Here is a 21,182-nt window from a genome sequence, read left to right on the forward strand (position 1 = left end):
CCACTTGAGTCAAACCCCATAAACCTGACTTACAGCAGATTGTAAGTCAGGTCAAAACTTAGGGTGCGACCACTTTCTTTGAAGGACCATGATGTCTGTAGTGAGGGCCCAGACTTGGAACATTTCTGACCCCGTTCACACTGGGGAAATCAATCCAGCTAGAGTGGGATTCAAGCCGTATCTGGATACATCCAGATAGATCTCAATTCACGGAGCGCGACACGGGACAAAAAACCACATGAAGCATGCACACACACGGTCCTACCGGACTCTGTATATTACGAGGCGCCACCTAGTGGTTTGGAGGACAGCAAACATGCTGGATGAAGCCAGATTGAGTGCGGACACAAGTGTGTGCTAGCCAGATTTGAAAATAGGTCTGAACACATCCAGTTTAAAGGCTGTCTGGGCTCAATCCTACTCTAGCTGGAATGACTTTCTCCAGTGTGCACGGGGCCTTGGAGGTGGAGTTAGCCAGATTGGCTTAAATGTGGCTCAGGACTGAACACAAATGCTGCTAGTAAATCCCGCAAGTGACATGATACTTCCGGTTCACAGGGACAGTGTTTGAGCAAAAAAAAAAAAAAAAAAAAAAAAAAAAAAAAAAAAAAGTACGAGCGACACATGCGCACATGCGGTCCTATCGTGGCCTGAACAGACTCTGGCCAGGTTAAGCCGGATTGAGCACAGACAGGCGTGTGATAGCCAGATTTGAAAGTAGCTGGATTCAATCCTACTCTAGCTGGATTAACTTTCTCCAGTGAGAACAGGGCCTTTATGCTCGATTTGGCTGATCAGCTGGCTAGTGCAATTGCTAACTGCAGTTCTCTTAATGACCAGAGGTGTCACTATTAACCTACTGTGAATAAAAGCTGACACGCACCAGTTAAAGCTGCATTAGTTGACTTTTGACCACTAGAGGTCAGAAGAAGAAGAATCAGATCAAAGAATGTTTAGGTTTTCCAAAGAAAATATTTATTGAAAATGCAAATGTACACTCATATGATACAAATCCTCTTTAGGTCGACTATCCAGGTGGGTCTGCTGGTAACACATTAAGAATTTAGTCCACAGAGAAACATGCATCTAAGTCCGTGCTCGTCACGTTGGCCTCATACTGCCGGGAATTCAAACCAAATCCGGACTTCGGATCCAGGTGTGTACTTCCTGTTTGGGCTGCATGCTTCTCTTCTCTCGCTGTTTTCATCCACAAGATCGTAACTTCTGTGCTCTATCAAACTCCAATAAATAAATAAAGTGCTCCACGTACAGTTGGATTTAAATCTGTTAATACACTCTGCTAGTGTTGATTATAAAAGTACATTTCACATCGCTGAATATACAGTTTATTGTCGCCGTTCTAACAGTGAAACATCTAAAAAACTGATATTTTAAAAAGTTAGTTATTTACAAAAACATAGTGAAGAACTGTGGGTAAAATATGAAGAAACAGAGGATGATGACGAGCTGAGGAGTCGCTCTCTGAACACTTTATTTCCTGATTGTCTGCATGGTCTGTTTTTTTTGTAGGCTGGCAGCTCAGCTGTGCTCTGACAGGACGACCAGCAGACGACTTCACATCTTCCCTCATTAAACGGCTTTCCTCTGCAGGCAGGCGAGGAGCTGACAGCACGGAGGAGCAGTGAATTTAAAGGTTTTCACTGATCTATAACTGATTATAAAATAACTAACATACAAAACTGCTAAAATGCTGATGGCAGAGATAATAGCGCAGCTGCTTAATGGTCTTCCCTAACATTTTCTAGTGTGCCTCCTTCATGTCTACGGATTGTGTCGTTTAATCGTATCCATGGCAAATCATTTTGAAAAAATGCTTTTTAATTGCTTCACACTGAAGTGAGTAAATGTTTTGGACTGGACTGTCAAACAAAAACAAAACAATACAAAAAGCATTGACAGTGTGATGTGTTGTTGTTGTTGTGTGTATTTGTGTGATTGCTTTTTTAAATTAATGTGTAATCAATAAATTAAGAATAACAATATATTATCATAACATATCTCTAGCTTTAACCAGGAGCAAGAAAAACATAAATAAAGCCAATTAAAAATAGAAAACTAATAAAGTACTGTATATTATTACATACAGATCAATAAATGGGATTTATAAAAAATAAGAGAAATTTTGCACTGGTGGATTTTCTAGTTTCTGCACAAATCACACAGAAACCTAATTAAAAAAATGTCACTTTGTTCCCATAGGAAGACAAATATCAAAGGTCAAAGGTCCTATTTAGGGTATTGCTTATCTGTGCTGCAGTACCACCTCCCCACCAGCAGAGGCACTATATTCACTTACTGCCTAACTCACTGCCAAAGAAGCCTCCTTCACATCAGTCCTGCTCAGCAGAGCACAGCAGCCTCTGTCCCAACATCCTAAAGCCTAAAGGTCTGAACACTGTGTGTGTGTGTGTGTGTGTGTGTGTGTGTGTGTGTGTGTGTGTGTGTGTGTGTTTAGGACCACTGGCAGGAGCAGTCGGTGGGTTCCTGGATGGCGTAGCTGACCCAGGTGGCGTTGCCGCTGCAGTAGAGCTGCACGGAGCGCCGCTGCAGCCCCGTCTCTCTGCAGCATTTGCAGAAACGTGCGTACGTGTTGATGTTGTAGTTGTAGATGCTGGCGGAGGGACACTTCCCGTCACATGACACGATGTTCACCTGCAGGAACGCGAAGAGTCAGAGGAGGAGGAGGAAGTGAACCTCTAAAGCAAAAAAAAAAAAAGGTTTCCGAACTCACCGGCCTGTTGCTGCGGCAGTCATTCTTTCTGATCGTCATCCTCACCGTCACCTTCTGACACGACTTTCCGTCTTCTTTGCCTGTTTGCACGACAACAAACCAAAACACGTTGTTAGAAGAACTTTAAAAACAATGAAGAAGAAGAGATGTGAAACATGGAGATGCAGCGAGAGGAAGAGGAGGAGATGAGGAGCTGTCAATCATGCAGAGCAGTTAAATAAAGGCTGAAATGTATCATCTATAAAGCATGAAGGACGAGAGGGAGGGTGAGGGAATGAACATCAGCAAAAACATCCACAGCTGCCATGCACTCATCCTGTTTGTGCAACAGTTTCAAACAAGAGAATTAAACACAACACCAGAAAAAGACACACAAACACACAAACAGCATGAACCTAAAGATGCTACGTGTGGTATGTACGTGTGTGTGTCCTCACCCACATCAAAGAGGTGTTCAACACACACTTGGGATATGACATGAGATGGATGAGACATATTTACACAACTTTTTTTTTCATTTTTGCCAAATACAGAATTGATTGTATGTGAGAAGTAAATAAAAACAACAGATGTCCTGTCACCTTTTTCACAGCTAAGGCAGGTTTTTCCTATAAAACTGCTGCTGGGTGCTGATTGGTCAGTTCAGGTTAGGACTGATGGTCTGAATAATTAAACCTACTATAATACTATACTAATATAGTAATAATACTATAAAACAATATTTTTCTACAGGAAAATCAAATTTATATTGTTTGAACTTCATATTTAACGGAGCTGTCGCCAGTGACAGAAATTGACATGCACTGTTCAAACTACCGTCCCTCTGGTTATGTTACACTGTACACTGAAAGCTGAGAAATGGCTCTTTCCATCGCTATTACATTCATTACGATAATGACCACATTGCGTGTGTGCCAGGGGCGGGAGTTTTGTGGAGCGTAGGAGAGTTGATGTAATCTTTTGTTGTCTTGTTGCTGCACATTTATAGTTGTTTATAAAGAGAAATTTGATGAAAATTCAAATCCGTTTTTTTTTACTTTTCTTGTTATTACACACTGTTCTGAGCATTTATAACATAATAACAAATATGTGCCAGCTTTTGAACGTTATATTTCATCTGTCAAGAAAAACAAAAAATAATGAACACATAGAACATTTTCTGACAGAATCATTAAAAAAGAACTGTTATAATTATAGCAGTGAAAGGGTTAATGACTCCCCCTATGGAACAGAATGATCAGCATGTGGGATATATCCAGGTGTGACATCATAAGGGGACACAGACACAAAAGGGTTAACACTGATGGGGCTTAAAAACAAATGATCGATGCAATAATTCATAACAATAACATAAAATATTAAAATACCACACTTAGCATCTTCAGACCCCCCCCCCCCCCCCCCCCCCCCCCCCCCCCCCCCACAGCTCCCCCTGCTGAGGTGCAGCATCGTGCAGGTCAACTCTATGCATTGGATGAAAAGACCCCCCCTCCGACAGCAGCCCCCATCAGACTCTACCAACACATGCATGACGTCTAAGCCCGACTACTGGGCCACTACCAACAGTACATTGTTGGCAATCAACAATGCACTGCCCAGACAGTGCTAAATGGGGAAAGAGTTTATCTGGTGTGTACAGGTACGTAATCCACAGAGGGAAAGGGGGCGGGGCTAAATACATGTTCGTGTCCTCTCAAGTGTGACATCATTTTTTGAGATTTTTTTTCATGGTGTGAATTCATTTTCTTTTTCTTTTCTAAGATTCCGAATTCATTACCAGTTTGATGACTTAATGTTTCAGCAGTTGAGAGGACTCGGAGCAGGTTGCAGTCAGACTTTGGAGTTGTCATGTGTGTGTTTTATCTTTATTATATATTCATGTTTATTTTTGGAGGGAGTACATTGTTGAATATCAACAATGGCACTGACAAGCCTTGTTGTTGTGGTACCTCTTTCACAGTTTGTGTTAACTGTGGGAGTCAAGGGGCTAACGGGGAAAGGGAACAGAGGGAATCCAGTACCTGGTGGGACGGGTACATGATGGTAAGCTGCAGCACATAAACCACAAACCCACTTCGCACGTCGTCGGATGCTTTTCAGTGACAGGCCGAGTCTGATTTTAAGAAGAGGGTCTGATGTGGTGTCACTGAGAAGCACGCTGACTTTATTCCACTAATCTGAACAAACAGCAGACAAATGTAACAGCTGGGATACAGGCTGGAGCCAATTCTGAGGATGTTTGGACGGAAACGGACCAACTGAAGGGCAAACATGTTGGAAACATGTTGGAGCGGCAGGTGGAGGCGCTCTTCAGTGTCAGCTGCAGCCTACAGCTCTACGCTAACTACAGAACTGCGGCTACGCTCAGACCAGATACTCACACGTCTTGCAGCATCCGTCCATGTAACTTATGACAGTTCCGCCGATCTGAGTGCAGATGAGAGTCACAACGTTAAAACAGGAAGAGAGACGAGGCATGTGGGCCAGGAGGAGGCTGACGGCACTGACGCCTTTTTGTTAATATACTGTATGTCAAAGTGAGACCTCTGAGGGACTGGTTCTACCCTTTATAAAGGGAACCTTTTGCCCTGCAAAGACATTACATGTTATCCTGTCATAACACCTCCAGTCTGTCACATTGACATTTATTTCTTGGAATATTACTGTTTTTATATCTATACTGTCAACCTGCACATTTAAACTGCCTTGTTTTTTTCAATTAAAACAAATCAGTGTCTAAAAATGAAATAGAGAAACAACAATCTAAGTGTTGGCACCATGGCATGCACACTGACCTTCACACACTCTGTTTCATTGAAGGGGGGGCAGCTGTAGGAGTAGGTGATGATCGTGGGTCCAAACTGAGTGTCTGAGCAGTCGAACCTCACGCAGTTTGTCACCCACGACTTTCCTGGCTGAAACCAATCCACAGCAACAACAAAAACTGAACTGTCGTTTCCCAAACCCTGTGATCAGCTTCCAACGTGTCGGTGGGATGCGTCATTAAATCTGTTCTCCAGCTGCAGAACTGCTTCTCCTACCTTAAAGAGAACCGTGGTCCCATTCTCATTCTCATAAAGGCAGGAAATATTCCTGCAGACACCGCAGCATGTTGACTGGTCTCTGGGAGGCACGTAGACCTGATTCTAAAGCACACAAATGTTCCAGTTACTGTTGTTCAGACAGAAAGTGTAAACGAGGATCTTGTCATGATCTTACTGGCTGGCAGTGGGCGGAGCAGTTTATGGTGGAGGTGCGCAGCAGGTAGAAGCCGCTCTCCGGGTTGTAGCTGCGGCTGCACTCCCAGCTGTGACACAGGCCGGTGTCTCTGTGCTCCACCAGGGCCTGACCCGGCCGCAACACCCCTCGCTCGCCAAGCACACACACCGCCTCACGGACTGAACGGACACACAGCAGAGGTCACAGCTGGGACTTTATACTGATGTATATTGTAGCTTCTGGACTGTTTTGATGGGATGAAACCTGCAGACTGAGTGTTTACTTTTCAACTCACCACATTTGTATCTCTTGCAGGCGCATTGGTTCTGCGGGTCGGACAGAAAGGCCCGGTCCAGCTGGGCGGCCTCCCCCTGCAGAAGAACAGGGTGTCACTTTAACAAAGAGTGTACTTGATGATCACTGAGTTCTAAGATAAGAGGTTTAAAGTCAGGCCATACCACGGCACATTTAGGGGAGGCGATCTTTTCACAGGAACACTCTGAAAACAGGAAACACAAACAATCACCAACAGAACACTGCAAGCATCTTAGTGGATCTCAGGGCCCAGACTGTCATGGCAGCTGCCTTTGAGTGAATTTTAAAAAGTTTTATGAGTTATACCGCATGTTTGGTTTGGACAGCAGCGATTCGGACTGGACACAGACACCACCGACATCCCAACAGGACAGCTGAGCTGAGGACACCTGTAGGGCTCACACACTGTGTACACACACAAGCATGCCAGTTACTTATGTATTGCCAGTCATCCATCAGTGTCAGACAGTTCTGTGTATGTGTGTGTGTGTGTTCTGACCACACTGATAGGCCGGGCAGCAGTGATCTGTGGTGTTGCTATCAACGCTCAGCACTTCACCGTCCTGACAGACAGGGGGCGTCTCCGCACAGGAAGCGCACACTGCAGGTAACACACACTTCAATTAATTAACACACCAGTGACTTTGAATTAACCTGTCGATGGTTCATTGACGGTACTGACTGCAGATGTAGGCCAGACAGCAGCTGCCGTCCGCTCTGGTGGCGATCAGCGTGTGATCATCTCTGCAGGTGGGAATATCAGACTCACAGAGCTCGGGATCGCACTCTGATGAACGGGAAGAGGGAGCACTTATTAGCCTTGATACCATGTGTCAGTAACAGCCAATGGTAGAGTCTTTGGAACCGACAGTCTCACCGCAGGCGTAGACTGGACAGCAGGAGTCGGGTCTGTAGTACGACACCAGCTTCTCCCCATATTTACACTCAGGAGGGACATGATCACACAGGCTCTGGTTACACACTGCAGAGTCAGAGAGGGCATCATCTCATCATCATGCTTTCTGATTCAGCTTCACTATATCATTAAACAAGCCTCAGCGGGCTCGGCAACCCTCAAAGCCTCACTGCAGATTTTGTGTGGGCAGCAGCTGGTGTCGTCTGTCAGGCTGATGATCATCTCCCCGGTCCGATGACACACCGGCGACACCATGTTGGAGCAGTTGTACTCCACAGGAACGATCGTGTCGTTGTCGCAGCGGTACATGCAGCAGGCGTCCTTGGAGGCTTTCCAGACCTCACCGTGTGCACGAGGGACGCCGGAGCTGTCGGTGCAGGCTGCAAATAACAACGCAGTGTGTTTTAGATAGAAGTGTGCCAGGAGAGCCTCCAACATGTTTTTTAGGTCCCCTAAACTTACCACACTTGTCAGGGGGGATACAGAGGGCGGAGTAGGGCCGGTGGAGGAGCGTTCCCTCAGGGCAGACGCAGCCCTCAGTGAGGCCTGAACACTGGTCTGGGTCTGAATCGAAGTCATGGTTTGGGCAGGACTGAGACGTGCAGGCCGGCAGACAGGCCTGATACCGCAGAGTGTCAGGACACATGAAGGCTGCAGGAAGAGATGACAAAAGTCATGTCTTTACTTCAGACCCACATTACAGCAGGAGGTTGCTTAACTTCACCCAACATGTGTGGAGCTACATCATCATCATCATCATCACTACATCAGCATGTTTTTCTTACGGCAGTAATCGGGGCTCCTCCACTCAATGCAGACATTGAATTTGTGGCAAGATGCCACGTAGGCCGCCAGCGCCACACACTGGTTGTTCACATACTCAGCATCTCGTACCCAAACTTCACAAAAAGTGCTGGGTGGCACCTGAAGACACAAAAAACAAAACTTGCATTATGTGCTGTGGACGTCCACAAAAGACAATGAGAGGCAAAGGAAGAGGAGACCAAAAGAAAGTAGACCAACGTAAGGCTTTGTGGACCATGGATCAAGTTATTTGTCCTATTAAAAATGAGCCTGTTCCTTCAATAAATCATACTGAGTTCCTGCAGTCGAATAAACCACCTAAAGAAACCTACGAAGGCGTGGCAGGAGAGGAAGGCGGGGTTCTGCAGCATGGCCAGGCAGCTGGAGCAGTCGCTGGTGGAGCAGTTGAGCTCGCGGCGACGGCTGTGGCTGATGTAGCTGGTGGTGTTGGGAACCTGCCAGCTGTCGATGAACAGAGCAGGGTCCTCGCTCACGCCCACCGTGGTGCCGTTGGCCAGAGTCAGGTCGTTGGTTGGGTCTCCATCACAGAATCCTGAGGTGTTCAAACACAAACAGCTCCATCACAAATTTTCTACAGATGTCTTATATCCAGCGCAGGATGTCTAACTGATCGAAAAGGGTTCACCCGCTCTTACCACAGAGGCCCATGGTGGGAAGCTTGTTGGTGGAGCTGTCAGTGTCGATCACCATCATGCCGGTGCTGTGGTACCACTGCAGCTTCAGACCAGCCGGGCTGCGGATCAGGTACATGTTTCCTGTGTCATATATCTCGAAGCCGAACTTCTTGAATCGGGGTTTGGCGTAGCGTGAGTTGATGTAGAGCTGGAAGAAAAGATTTTCATCAGTGCTTTAATCTATGGGGGACAATAAGGGCCAATTAAAGTCAGAAAATCGGAAGCCAAAAAGTCAGAACCCTGACTTAGTCCAACTTTTTCCCCTCAGAATTCTGTCTTTCTCAGAACTCTGACTTTTAATCTCAGACTCAATTTACAGTGGCCCTAATCTTCCAGATTAAACAGAGTTACAGCATAACATGTGATCAGCTCTCACCCTCCTCTGCAGCCTGTTGATGATGACGTGGTTGGATTTGTGGGTGATGTTGAGTGCCACTAGACACAGGTTGGTAAAATTCCAGAGGAGCTTTGGGAAGAAAAAAAAATCTGGTAAATTCACTGACATATGAGCGGCCTTCTTTATGTGAGATGATGTGAAACTCACTGGTGACTCTGAGTCAGCGGGACACTCCTGAACCAGGACGCTGACAGTCTCATTGGGCAGCTGGGCCACGATGTATGAGGCAGCTTTGTAGATGGCGACGCTGTTCCCATCAAACGTGATCACACTCAGATCAGGAAACATGGAGCACCGACCTGCGTACAGACAGACGTAAACACAGACAGACAGCTGTAGAAGAACTCTAGGATGTAAACATGGTTACGTGTCCTTCTTCTTTTTGTGTGTGTTTTCCTCACAGGGACAGTCCCACTGAGGGCAACACTTGTCTCCATTGACCAGTATGGCGAATCCGAGCAGGCCGCAGTTTGGAGGCTCTGAGGTGAAGGGGCAGCTCTGGGACTTGTTGAACAGGATGAGCTGGTTGTTGACGCAGATGTACTTTGTGCATTCATCAATGATCTCTGCATACGGAGGCTGATGACACAAAGAAAACCCAGAAGAGTTCAAAATTTGCCAAAAATCTAGGATACAACACACAGTTTGTTTTGTATTCAATAAATTTAGAACTTAAGCTGCAATAAAACAAGAAAAACAGAATATTTTTACCACATTAAAGCTCAGATCAGTGCTTTTATTTTGAAATTCAGCATTCTTAGTGTTGCTTACTGTCTTTTTGTCAACATATAAATATAAACCGGTCAAAAAACATGGAAATAAAGTGACAGTTTTCCATAAACTAATTAACTGAAGCTGTAAATGAGTGGACCCACCATGCACATCCTCGTAGGTGAGGTCGTGCCTTCTGCTGGTTGGCTGGTGGTTTCCACTGGTGAGTATGGAGACGTTGGTGCCGGAGGCGTTGTTGCAGTTGGACTGGTGCGATCGATTCTGTCAGTCGTCTGAACAGTGGTGACTGAAGGAGGTGTAGCTGTAGCCGAAGTGGTAATACCTGGCATCTGGGTGGAAAGCGGCACTTCGGGTGGAGACGGTGGAGAAACAGATGGAGACACCTCGGTCTCTTCGGTTGTCACGGTCCTCTCTGATGTGGTTGAATCTCTGGTGGTTGCCGTGGGGATGGCTGTAGATGCGATGACTGCTGTCAGGGTAGGAACAGGCACTGCGGTGGTGATGGAGGTGGTCGGGTGGGGGCCCGCTGAGGTCGTGTCAGCTTGTTTAGTTGTGCTCGCTGTAGTAGTCGGCTCTTCAGGCACTGTGGCGGTTGTAGACGTCACTCCTGGTAACATGGGTGTTGTTGTCATGCTGGGGCTCAGTGTGACAGTCGGTGGGCCGGGCGTGGTCGACTTTGTTGTTAGTGTTGATGGACTCGTTGCTATGGTAACCCTTGTGGTGAGTGGTCTGATGGGTAACCTCTCAGTCGACGTGATCCAGGGGGTAACTCTTGTCGTCACAGGAACTCTGGGTGAGGTTCTGAGGGTGGTTGTGCGTGTTCTGGTGGTTGTTGTATCAGGTGTAGCCCTGCCCGTGGACACCAGTCGGGTGGTGACTCTGTCCAGGTCAGTGGTTGTCCTCGGAGCTGCCGTGGAGGCTGTTGTGTAAAGCGGTGACAAAGACGGTTGTGATGTAGTTGTAGCTTCTGTGGACACCTGCACTCTGCCCGTCACTGGATGTGTCGTCTCTGTTATCGGTTGGATGATGACAGGTCTCACTGTGGTGGTCACAACGGCGGGTGGAGCACTTGTAGGTGCTGTGGTGAGAGGCGTCTCAGGACTGCCAGGCACGGGTGAAGGTGGAGGTGTGACCAGTTTTCTGGTTGTGGTGGCCGGTATTTCGGCAGTTGAGATTTTGGGTGGTGTTGTGGTCCGGGTGGTGGTGGATGTAGCAGCGGGTGATGTCGCTGAAGTGACCCTCGGCTCTGATGTGACGGGAAGATGAGGAACTTCGGTTGTTTTTGTGGAGATGTCGACATGGATGAGACGCTCAGAAGTGAACTCTCCGGTTGTCTCTGTGGGTCTGTAGACTGGGGTGGAGGAGGTCTCCCGATGCGGGGGACGCCACGGCTCAGAGGTGCGCTCAGTGGAGACTGGATGGGTGGAGGTCTCTGTGGTTGGTGGCACTGGCACCGCAGTGGTCTGTGTAGGAGACGCTGGTGGTCCCGTATGCTTCGTTGTGATTGCAGTGGATGCTTCTGCAGGGCTTGTGGTCGCAGCGGTGATGGTGGAGACAGTGGAGGTGGTGGTTCTCTCCGTCACTGGGACACCTGCAGACCAGGACGTTTTCTCTGTATAGGTTGTGGACACAGGAAATGTTGTGGTGCCTGTAATCTTCGGAGGTGCAGCTGCTGTTGTGGTTGGCGTTTCTGATTTGGGTGTGGTGACTCTCTCTGTTGTTGTTCGCCAGTCGGTAACTGCTGAGGTGGGTGGAGCATGGCTGATGGTTGTTGTAGGTAACTCTGGAAATGTTGTAGTAGATGTTGTGAGGTCAGTAGAGATGGTGTGCAAAATCCTCTCTGTGGTAACAGGCGGTGTTGTTGGCTCTGGACCCGTGTGTGGTGTCGTTTTACTGGTGGTGAAAGGTGCGACGGGTGTGACTGATGCTGTGGTTGTTGCCGATGTTGGCATGGTTACGGTTCCTGTCTCCACAGGAGGTGCAGGTGAAGCTGTTGTGGAAGCTGTGACTGGTAAACCAGGATAGGTGGATGTTGTTGTTGTAGCTCCCTCGGCTGTGACAGCCGTGCTGGTGTCTGTGTACGCAGTTGTAGCTGTACTGGGAACACCGGTCCTCTCTGTAACTGTAGAAGTCTCTGAGACAGCGGCGGGAACTGGTCTAGAAGCTGTTACAGTCGGAGGGACCGTTGCTGAAGGTGTTGCGGCCTCTGTGGTCTCTGTGGTTGGGTGCACAGCAGCAGGGGCGCTGATTGTGGTCGGACCTTCAATGGAGCTCGTGGTCTGTGCAGCAGTGGGGGTCGGCTGAGCGATTGTAGCAGCAGTGGTGTGGTCCGGCCGCAGGGCCTCGATGGACAGGGTGGTGGTGAGCCAGAACGGAGGGGTGACGCCTTCGCTTGTCCTGAAGGTGCTGGGACTGAATAGACCAGTAGTAGAGCTCAGCGTTGATGATGTTGCACCTGGTTCTCTGGTGGGCGGGGCTTCTGTCACTCTGGCAGTAGACAGTGGCTCCACCACCTCTGGCCTCACAGGTGGTGATGCTGTTGGCAGAGACGGGGGTTCTGGACTTGCAGAAGGAGAGATGGCGACGGGTCGGGTCGGCTCATCGGGGGCGGGTGGCATCATGACCGAGCTGGTCTGTGTGCTCACAGCAGGAATGGTGGTGGTCAGTTTAGTCGTGGGGCCAGTGTGTGGTGGGGTGGAAGACGTAGAGGTGGTGGTGGTGGAGATAGAGGTCTGGAGAGAAGAGGTGGTGGAGGCGGTGGTGTTTGTCGGGGCTGCAGCGCTGACAGATGGAGGCGTCGGCTGAGCAGGCGGTGTCACAGGCAGGACAGCGACCGGGGCCCGAATGCCTAAAATCAGCCAATAGACAGAGAGTTAGAGGAGCGCGGAGGTCCACAGGGACACAGAGGCGGACTGACAGGACGCAGAGTGTTCTCTGTGCTCTGAGTCAGTCTGTCTGACAACATTTATTCTCATTTTTTCAGGGTTTGTTCACTTTTCAAACCTGAACTCAGAATCACATGACTTTCCGACGGTCCTTGAACGCTTCAAGTGTGACTTACAGATCTATGAATCCATTCTTTTAACGTGCTGTTTTATTATACAGGTTAAAGACTATCCAAGTCCAGACCCAGATCCAAGTCTGCTTTTCTCAGGAAGCCATGATTGATTCGCCTGTGACCAGCAGTCACATGACCAAAAATTCATTGAGTATTTAGCTGATCTGCAGGCTTACCACAGCTGACATGAGTAAAAAACTGGTTCATAGATGATGAAAAATTGCAAATACTTATTTACATAATGGAAATGTTACATAAACATGCCTCTCTCTTTGATCTGCTAAACAGAGGATTCATTATACTTACAGTCTTCAACATGGACACAGCGACCGGTGACCTCATCCAGGACCATGTGAGCAGGACAGACAGGAAGGCAGCCCTCCACCCTGCACAGAGAATAACACAGGACTGTGAATCCACCAAATCCTACAGCTTCTTTCCAAACATCAGCTGTGGTCAGTCTGGATGATGTTTCATATCGATGGATGGAGGAAAATGTCAAAGGACTCACTGTGGGATGGTGGCGCAGTTTTCAGCCGACGGGTCGCTGCAGGTCCTGAAGCAGGGGCTGACGCAGGAGTCGTACCTCCACTGACAGCGAGGACCCGGCGGGGTATCTGGGCTGGGGCCTGATTTAAAACAAAAAAACAACAAAAAAACACAAAGAAGCATCATAAGTATATGGTTACAGAGTCAAATCTGATTTAATAAAATACATGAAATTGATTTAGATCCAATTTAACAGTATCTCTGATAATTGTGCCTTGTTATATACCCACAAAAAGTTATCAGTGCTCTCGACTGTCTAAAATGATCCATAAATCTTTTCACAGATCATTAACGTGCTCAACCTCAGCCAGATTTCAGCTCTCGCTGTGAGCATGCTCAGCATTCACTGCTGTCAGCAGGAAATCCAATCTGCTATTGCTATTTTCCATTAAGTAAAACAAATGCTGCAGTATTTTTAGCAGCAGTGATTAGCCCAGCTGCTGAGCATGCTGGCAGAGGAGCCACAAGTCCTGACCTTTGCCCCCAGAGAGAAGCTCTGAGGACCAGCTGAACCCAGTTACAAACATGACCTCACAGCGTGGCGCTGACCTGTCAGTCTGAACAGCGTGGCCTTGCGGAAGCTGTCGGTGTGTTTGTATTTGAGCAGGTGGAGGCGGGGTGGCGTGGCGTGCAGGAAGAAGCCGGGCTTTGCGTGGGACTCCAGCGAGTCGTAGCCTGGGATCCAGGTGTTCCTGTGGAGGACGAAGGTGGCTCCGTCCCAGAATGTCTCCCTGTCCTCCCACTTGGCGATCCTCACCTGGCCGCTGAGGCTAACAGACAGGAAGTAGTTCGGTCTGTCGGCAGCTTCGAAGGAAACTCGCGATGTGTCTAAACAGAAGAATCAGAGCACAGTGACACTCATTAATTAGACCGAACCTACATTTCACATTGTCTGTATTATCGGCATATTATGACATAAATGAACTCTTCTTTCGGCTCCATCCACCAAAGATTCCAGTCTCTGTAGCCAGTGTGTCACTCAGATTATCCAAAATGTAAGAAGCAAACAAAACAATAAAGTTCTGTGTCATAAAAACCAAAACAAAGAGCTGAAAGACGCTGATTCACACATACTATGGTTTATGGCAGAACTGTTGACCCTTACATGCAGTACTTTAAATGTGCACACAGAGGCGGCCGGCTTCATTTGTTGTATATAAAGGTGCAAAGGTGAGCTAACACAGCGTAAAGAGAGAGTCTTCCTAACAGCTTTTTAGTGCAACCATCAATCTAAAAGGGGCTACAGGCTACAGCCACATACTTTACGTCGTTTCACCGCTCCTCCAAGCCGCAAGGTCTGCTACCCTGCAACTACCAGCCCTGATCAGAGGACAATCTGTTCCACCACTGAGTTCATTTCAGACAGTCAAATGCTGCAAAATGTGTCTGAATTCCTCTTGAAAAGCTTCCAGAGTATCTCAGCTCACATGCAGCTTTTCAGTGAGACCGGCCTGTTCCAGTCTTGGCTTGCTGAGCGGCCTGCAGCTCAGGTTGCTATATTAGCATCCAGCAATCTGATCTCTGGACCCTGCTGCCACTAAAAGTCAATGAAAGTCCATCTCCGCCATCAGTGTTTTCACTGGAGAGCTCAAATCATTCCAAACACTGTCCAACGCAGAGGAAACAGAGGAAGAGGAGAGCGCCGGCTGGCTGCTTACCAGTCACAGCAGTCGCACTGTTTTACCGTCTGATTCTGTCTGATTAGCAGAAGGTGAGGAGACAGAGGAGGGATCTGATGATGAGCTGGACATGAAGGCTTTTCAGCTTCAGCTCCTGCATCCTAGTTTCTTCTGATGTGAGCATTGAATGAAGACTTTAACGCTCACATTACAGGAAGTTTTGGGTGAATTTGTAAGAAAGCAAAGTGGAGGTACATGTAGGCCAAAAAGTTCCTGCATCTCCTTACATATCACTGCGGTATCTACACGACGATCAAACTTTCCCAAACCCCACTACAGAAGTTCCCTTTCATGCACTGACACAACCGTATCCTGCATTAGTAAAACAGACGCGTCTCTTTTTTTCCTCTGCAGTGACGCTGGATGAGTGTAAAATAAAACTATAAAGCCTCTCCACTAACCACAGAGTTCCCACACTCACACAAACATCATGGGAATCCTACAAAGCAACTACAGTCAGCTGATAATGAGGTACTAACATGTTGACATTTTTTAAATATGACTTTTCTCATTTGCTGATAAGGTGATGTGACTCCCGGCTTTTAAAAGATTAAATAAATTAGCAGACTGGGAGCGGATACGTGAGCTCCTGCAGTGAAACGAGCCCTCCTGTAAGTACAAGTCGAACCCTGCGGCGCGGACAGGATGAACTCACCGTGAGGTCGAGCTCGGCTGAGGCCCGGCGTCATCATGAACTGAGAGAGGATACCGGTGCTGATGTTGCTCCGCTGCAGGAACGCTGAGCCGCTGGACCTGCTGGCTGCCAGCAGCACCGTCCGGTCCCTGAAGGTGAAGAGCCTGAAGGGACCTTTACCCAGAACTGCAAGACAGGCGACCATGTTAGTGCATGATGATGTCATCGTTTTAATGATTTTCTACATGATTAATTTATATCTTTGTTTGTTCACTTCTTTAATTGCTCGTCATCATACATAATTTCAGTTTGCTGTGCTGGTTCACTGCATGTCTATTAAAGCATTTTGATTATTATTCCTGCTTGTGAGATTTCGGTGAAATACTCCCTCACATCTACCAGGTCATGTGGATTTTAGAGTGTCCAGGTGTGATGTAACTGTTACCTTTGTTGTAGAATTCACAGTCATAAGCTGCAAGAGAAGAAAAGGTTCAGTCACAGTTATGTTTTATCAATATATTCATTGATGAGAGAAAAGCCAACAGCTGCTGGTAAACATGTCTGACAGTGAGTCGGTCACATGTCACGATGTGGGATTTTTGCTTCCTGACTTACGGCACAGAGAGGGCGACCGCCAGTCCACAGGGACGCCCTGATGGCAGCAGCGCTGGGCGTACGCCGCCACGCTGGTGCAGAAACACTCACAGTCACCGCCGCGGCTGCAGGCGCACGTGTCTGCCAGACAGTTCATGTAGAACCAGGTGACGTCCACCTGAAGACAAAGACCAGAAGAGAAGTTCAAATATAATTTAAAGTGATGGTTATTAAATGTTTCTATGTGTAATGTTTGGTTATATTGTGACTCACCACTGGGTGGCAGGTCTGGAAGACCTCGCTGAGCAGGACGGCACATTGACGCTTTGCAAAAGGCTCTCTGAGTGGACTGAGGCTGCAGGGGTGTCTGATATCTGGGCTGTTCACACACTGAACACACACACAGATACATTAAAATTAAAATCCAGAGTGATATAAAAACACATTTCTGTGAACAACATCATACTCTTTTTGAAGCCTCTTTATTTAAAATGTGACTGATGACGACACAGGATTCATCTCACTCACCTCTGTTGCCGTCCAGCTGTTTCCAAACTCCTGTGGCGTCGGGGAGTCGATGTTGTCGGGCGTCCGCATCTCATTCACAGTCTTCAGGTCAAAGTTCCCACACAGCCCACTCAGCTTCCCCTGAACACCATCAACCAACACCTCCATTAATCAGAAATTCAGTTCAGACTGAAAGCTTTAGAGTTTTGGACCGAGGACCACGTGAACTTGCATCAGCTGCATAGAACAGCACTGTTGCAGTCCGCACCAGCATCCTACCTGCCAGCTGGGTCCAACCTGGATGTGGATGGTAGTCTTACGGTCCCAGAGGACGGTGACTTCCTCCTCTGGGAAGTGGATCACTGTGAAGTATCCTGCAGGCCAGATGAACATCACCTGCCTCCTGTCGACCACGCTGGAGGGATTCTACGTAGGAAACAGGAGTTTGTTTTTACAAAATACTCTAAATACTGATGCTGGAAAGCTGCCAGCATGTTAAACGCTGTTCTTACTGGCTTCCCCGAGTCGTCATCAAACACGATGAAGGATCTCCCGATGTTGATCAGCAGTGACTTCCTGCAGATGACTCCGCCGTCGAAGCAGTCGACGTTCTCAGCTGTAACACTGAGCATCACGTCAGCGCTGCTCTGTGGACGAGAGGGAACATCATCAGAGCCACAAAGCGTAAGAAATCCCTGATGGTACCTGAACGCATCATGTGTGACACACCTGGCGATATTTCATCAAACCCACTTGCTCACTTAAAGAACTGTGAAAAAATAAAGCGTGTACATCAAAAAGATTCTGTTAAACACACAATTCTGGTGTGAAAAGTGGAGTAGATGGAGTATTTTTCCATGACTATTCGAGTTTTTTTTCTTATTTATAATTACTAGAATCATTTTGTGAGCTAACAAAAACATTTTTGTTGCATGAATTTTTAAAAGTCGGGTGAAATTATTTGAAAAATAGGTAACATAGAGACACATAGAGCTACTCAGAGCAAAAAATGACCCCAAAAAAGTGCACAATGATGACAGAATGGGTTAAATTATGATGCAGCTCAGTGAAATTTGTTCTTGCTCTGAATACCTTCACAAGATAGACTTTGCAGGCTCCGACGTAGTCAAACAGCAGCCCGTCAAACGTCCTGTAGTGGCGATCGCCGTAAGACGTGCACATGGACGGACACGGACGGAACACACACTGGAAGGTCCCGTGCTGGCAAACACTACAAAGACAGCAAAGCCTCAGTGATTCAGCATCAACTTGTTCCCACTTAGTCTGAGGATGTTTTTTCAGGTCTAATGGCCTGCTTTTTGTCGGGGGGGGGGGGGGGTTACAGCAGGCAGAAAAGTGTCCGGTGAATTGTCAAAGGGCTGAATCACTTCTCAATTGTGCCATTAGGCTGTCATCTACATCTTCTTCGCTGGCTTGAAGAAGAAATGGAAGGATGGGAGAATGACTGAGATCACTGAGAGTGTTTCCTTTCAGCAGCGATGAACGGTCTGAAGCAGAGGGAATCAAAGAGTCATACAAGGGCCTGCTCTGTTTCCAGGCCTTTTCTCTCTGTGATAACAGAGAATTATGGATATCAGGTGGCCACTTTCGATGCTCTGATAATCTCAGGACTCTGAGCTTTCAGGATGAATCTGACTTTGAAAAAAAATAAGCAATGTTGTCAGAGATTTGTCTTAATCCTGCCAGATATTGTTGGTGAGGGAAAAAAACAAATTGAAACTAAATGGACGGAGGCCTCATGATGAAAGGAGGGAGAGTTGATGGGACAGATGGTGGATCTGTGTGAACGTACCACTCGTGGCAGGGCGAGGAGACTCTGTCACCGGGGAAATACTCCTTTCCTTTCCATAGACAGGGACAGGCCGCAGGTTCAAAGCACTCGTCCCCGTGTTTCAACAGCCTGAAGGAAAATAACGGACATGTTAACGGTCTGCACGCACTGGAAACACACCTTTGATATTACTGATTCTGAAGCAATCAAATATCAATCAGCAACACAGACAGACATGAAAAGCTACTGGTTAAAGTTAGGCGCTAAAAATCAGGATAAGGGGTTAAATAAAGAGCATGATCTGTCTTAAAGCATGAAAATAAAACAGATTTTTACATGGGGTCCCATTAATAACAATACATGTTTGTTTTTAAGGACTTTTACGTAGCTGAACATGACCACAAGTCCTCTTTGGATGCATCTGACCCTGAATGTCAGAGTGACAAACCTGATCCTGATAAAGACACGTAAGTGACTGCTCTCTAATTAGAAGTGATTTACTGTTCTTATTAAGAAACTGCAGCATGTTATGGAGTGATAACACAATCATCAGTCTGAGCTGCTGTGTTCATATCTGACCCTGACAACAGGCCAGCAGAGCGACAGAGGCAGAGCCAAAGGAGGATGGCTTCCAGGAAATGAGAGCTAGTTTCAGGGGTGGGCGCCCGCTGGATGAAAAGCGCTAACACTCGTTAGCTACATGAGAAAACCAGACAATTAGGATTCTCAGAGATAGGGAGAGAAACCGTCTTTGTGTGCAAGCCTCCATTTGCTCCGCACTCTGCAAGACGAAGCTGATAAGTATCTTGTAATATCCAGAGGTGAACTATATCCGCTGGCGAGGCTGCAGACAATGAAGCGACATTCTGAATGCTCCCGCCACAAACCTCAGGTTCATCTGAGTAGAGTTACAGCGCAGATAAAACGGTGCTAACAGCTCCCTTTATCCGCCCGCCAAGCGGCCGTATCAATTACTCTGATCAAAGATTCGAAAATCATTTATTCTCCTGACCTACGTGCACATTATGAATAAATCCTCATAAACACAGCCCTCATTTTGAATCTAATTCTATCGGACGATGTACAAGTGAGTGAGGAAGAAGGAGCTGAATAGCCTGACGACAGGCAGCGGCGCGACCACAGTCTGCGACGCATCCGGAGCTGTGCCAAACATGACCAGAGTAAAAAAAAAAAAGTTCCTGTGGTGCAACTGTCACTTCGTCCAACATAACTGGTAGATTAAACTCTGTGGTCCAGCTCAAAATCCAGGTACCAACCTCAGGGGGACAGACAATAAATAAATACATGCAGAAGTGCAGTTTCTCACATGGCCACTAGAGGCTGGTCAAAAAGGCTCAGAGTGGAAGGCTTGGTCTGTCGCCATCCTGGCGCCACCTCTCTAATAGGAGCTGACGTGGACTGTATAATATATAAAATATAACTTATTTATTTACATAGAGGTCTACAGAAATGATTGCCCCCCCCCTCTAGTGGCCACTTAAGAAATCGCAGTGTTTGCACAGCCTGTATTTTCAGATCTGGATCTCACTGTCATCCTTAAAAGATAACAAGTCGTGTCATCTTCACGGATGCGTTTCGACACACTGAACCGTCAGCATGAAAACCTGGAACCAGATTCCAGCCTCCTCCTGTTTTGCACCTGAACGTCCAGGTTCATATGAGTTCAGCTGGGCTAATTGACACAGAAGGACGGAATGAATGGTCTACATTTTGATCATAAACAAAGTGTGCCATTGTGAATGAAAACACAATGGAAGCTTCTGTCAGCACCTCGGCTAATTATTTCCCATTAGAGGTTTTAAAGTCGTGCTGCAGGTGGATACCTTGCAGTTGACTTTGAGCTGGTTTCTTTCTCTGTTTTTAGGATAATTATGAAGCATTAAAATGACAGCACAGGCTTATCATCTGCCTGAGAAGCTAAAACAGACAGCTGTGTTGCAGCCTGAGAAATAGAAGGTGTAGTGAGCAGAGGTGTAGCTCAGGATGTAAATATAAACAAGACAACAAGACGTGGCATCATATTTGTTGGCTCATGTACATCATCCATGAAAAAAGGAGAAAAGCGGCTTCCAGAAGAGTTAGGAATGCTGCAAAAGTTCCTAATGAGAGCCAAATAAGGACATTTAAATGGTTTAACAGGCAGGTTTTGTCTGTCTGTGGTAGATAAATGAGATTTATTGATGTCCCTAAAGAGGAAATTTAATTAAATTAATGTAATTAAAAGATGGATTCATCTTTTTTTTAAATTTGGATGGTTTAACACTGTTGGTGAAGCAGGATTAATATGACCACAGGTTTTTTATGCATTTCCCAAAATGTTTAGTGTCATCATGGGGCTGGTGACATCACTAGGGGTGACATTAACTAGCCAGCAGTGACAGCATGTTTGTACTGACACTGATGTAGTGATGAGTTTTTATAGATTTAAGCACCAAGGAACATTTGTCCACTTTGTCAAAGCGGTCACTGATGGTTAGCTAAGGCTAGCTACGGCTGGACGTCCACACCAAACCAACCC

General features: G+C 46.9%; 1 protein-coding gene across 1 annotated transcript in view; it reads right to left on the reverse strand.

The window, feature by feature from the left end:
- Positions 1-1,724: 1,724 nt before the first annotated feature.
- Positions 1,725-21,182, reverse strand: part of otog (otogelin) — a 42,789-nt gene continuing 23,331 nt past the window's right edge. Inside the window, exons 26-59 of the mRNA XM_028402238.1 lie at positions 18,665-18,772; positions 17,944-18,082; positions 17,364-17,498; positions 17,131-17,277; positions 16,873-16,992; positions 16,618-16,734; positions 16,366-16,522; positions 16,196-16,222; positions 15,772-15,936; positions 13,987-14,265; positions 13,400-13,517; positions 13,195-13,274; positions 9,974-12,678; positions 9,500-9,677; positions 9,246-9,397; positions 9,078-9,167; positions 8,663-8,849; positions 8,339-8,559; positions 7,988-8,126; positions 7,665-7,853; positions 7,373-7,582; positions 7,164-7,268; positions 6,969-7,073; positions 6,786-6,887; positions 6,593-6,691; positions 6,430-6,470; positions 6,267-6,342; positions 5,972-6,150; positions 5,794-5,898; positions 5,548-5,667; positions 5,134-5,179; positions 4,702-4,773; positions 2,753-2,832; positions 1,725-2,673 (exon numbers count right to left, since the gene is read on the reverse strand). Coding sequence (XP_028258039.1) covers positions 2,473-2,673; positions 2,753-2,832; positions 4,702-4,773; positions 5,134-5,179; positions 5,548-5,667; positions 5,794-5,898; positions 5,972-6,150; positions 6,267-6,342; positions 6,430-6,470; positions 6,593-6,691; positions 6,786-6,887; positions 6,969-7,073; positions 7,164-7,268; positions 7,373-7,582; positions 7,665-7,853; positions 7,988-8,126; positions 8,339-8,559; positions 8,663-8,849; positions 9,078-9,167; positions 9,246-9,397; positions 9,500-9,677; positions 9,974-12,678; positions 13,195-13,274; positions 13,400-13,517; positions 13,987-14,265; positions 15,772-15,936; positions 16,196-16,222; positions 16,366-16,522; positions 16,618-16,734; positions 16,873-16,992; positions 17,131-17,277; positions 17,364-17,498; positions 17,944-18,082; positions 18,665-18,772 — 6,994 coding nt within the window. The 3' untranslated portion in view covers positions 1,725-2,472. The remainder of the gene's footprint in view (positions 2,674-2,752; positions 2,833-4,701; positions 4,774-5,133; positions 5,180-5,547; positions 5,668-5,793; positions 5,899-5,971; positions 6,151-6,266; positions 6,343-6,429; positions 6,471-6,592; positions 6,692-6,785; positions 6,888-6,968; positions 7,074-7,163; positions 7,269-7,372; positions 7,583-7,664; positions 7,854-7,987; positions 8,127-8,338; positions 8,560-8,662; positions 8,850-9,077; positions 9,168-9,245; positions 9,398-9,499; positions 9,678-9,973; positions 12,679-13,194; positions 13,275-13,399; positions 13,518-13,986; positions 14,266-15,771; positions 15,937-16,195; positions 16,223-16,365; positions 16,523-16,617; positions 16,735-16,872; positions 16,993-17,130; positions 17,278-17,363; positions 17,499-17,943; positions 18,083-18,664; positions 18,773-21,182) is intronic.

Source organism: Parambassis ranga, chromosome 3 (assembly GCF_900634625.1).
Source record: "Parambassis ranga chromosome 3, fParRan2.1, whole genome shotgun sequence".
NCBI classification, from domain to species: domain Eukaryota; kingdom Metazoa; phylum Chordata; class Actinopteri; family Ambassidae; genus Parambassis; species Parambassis ranga.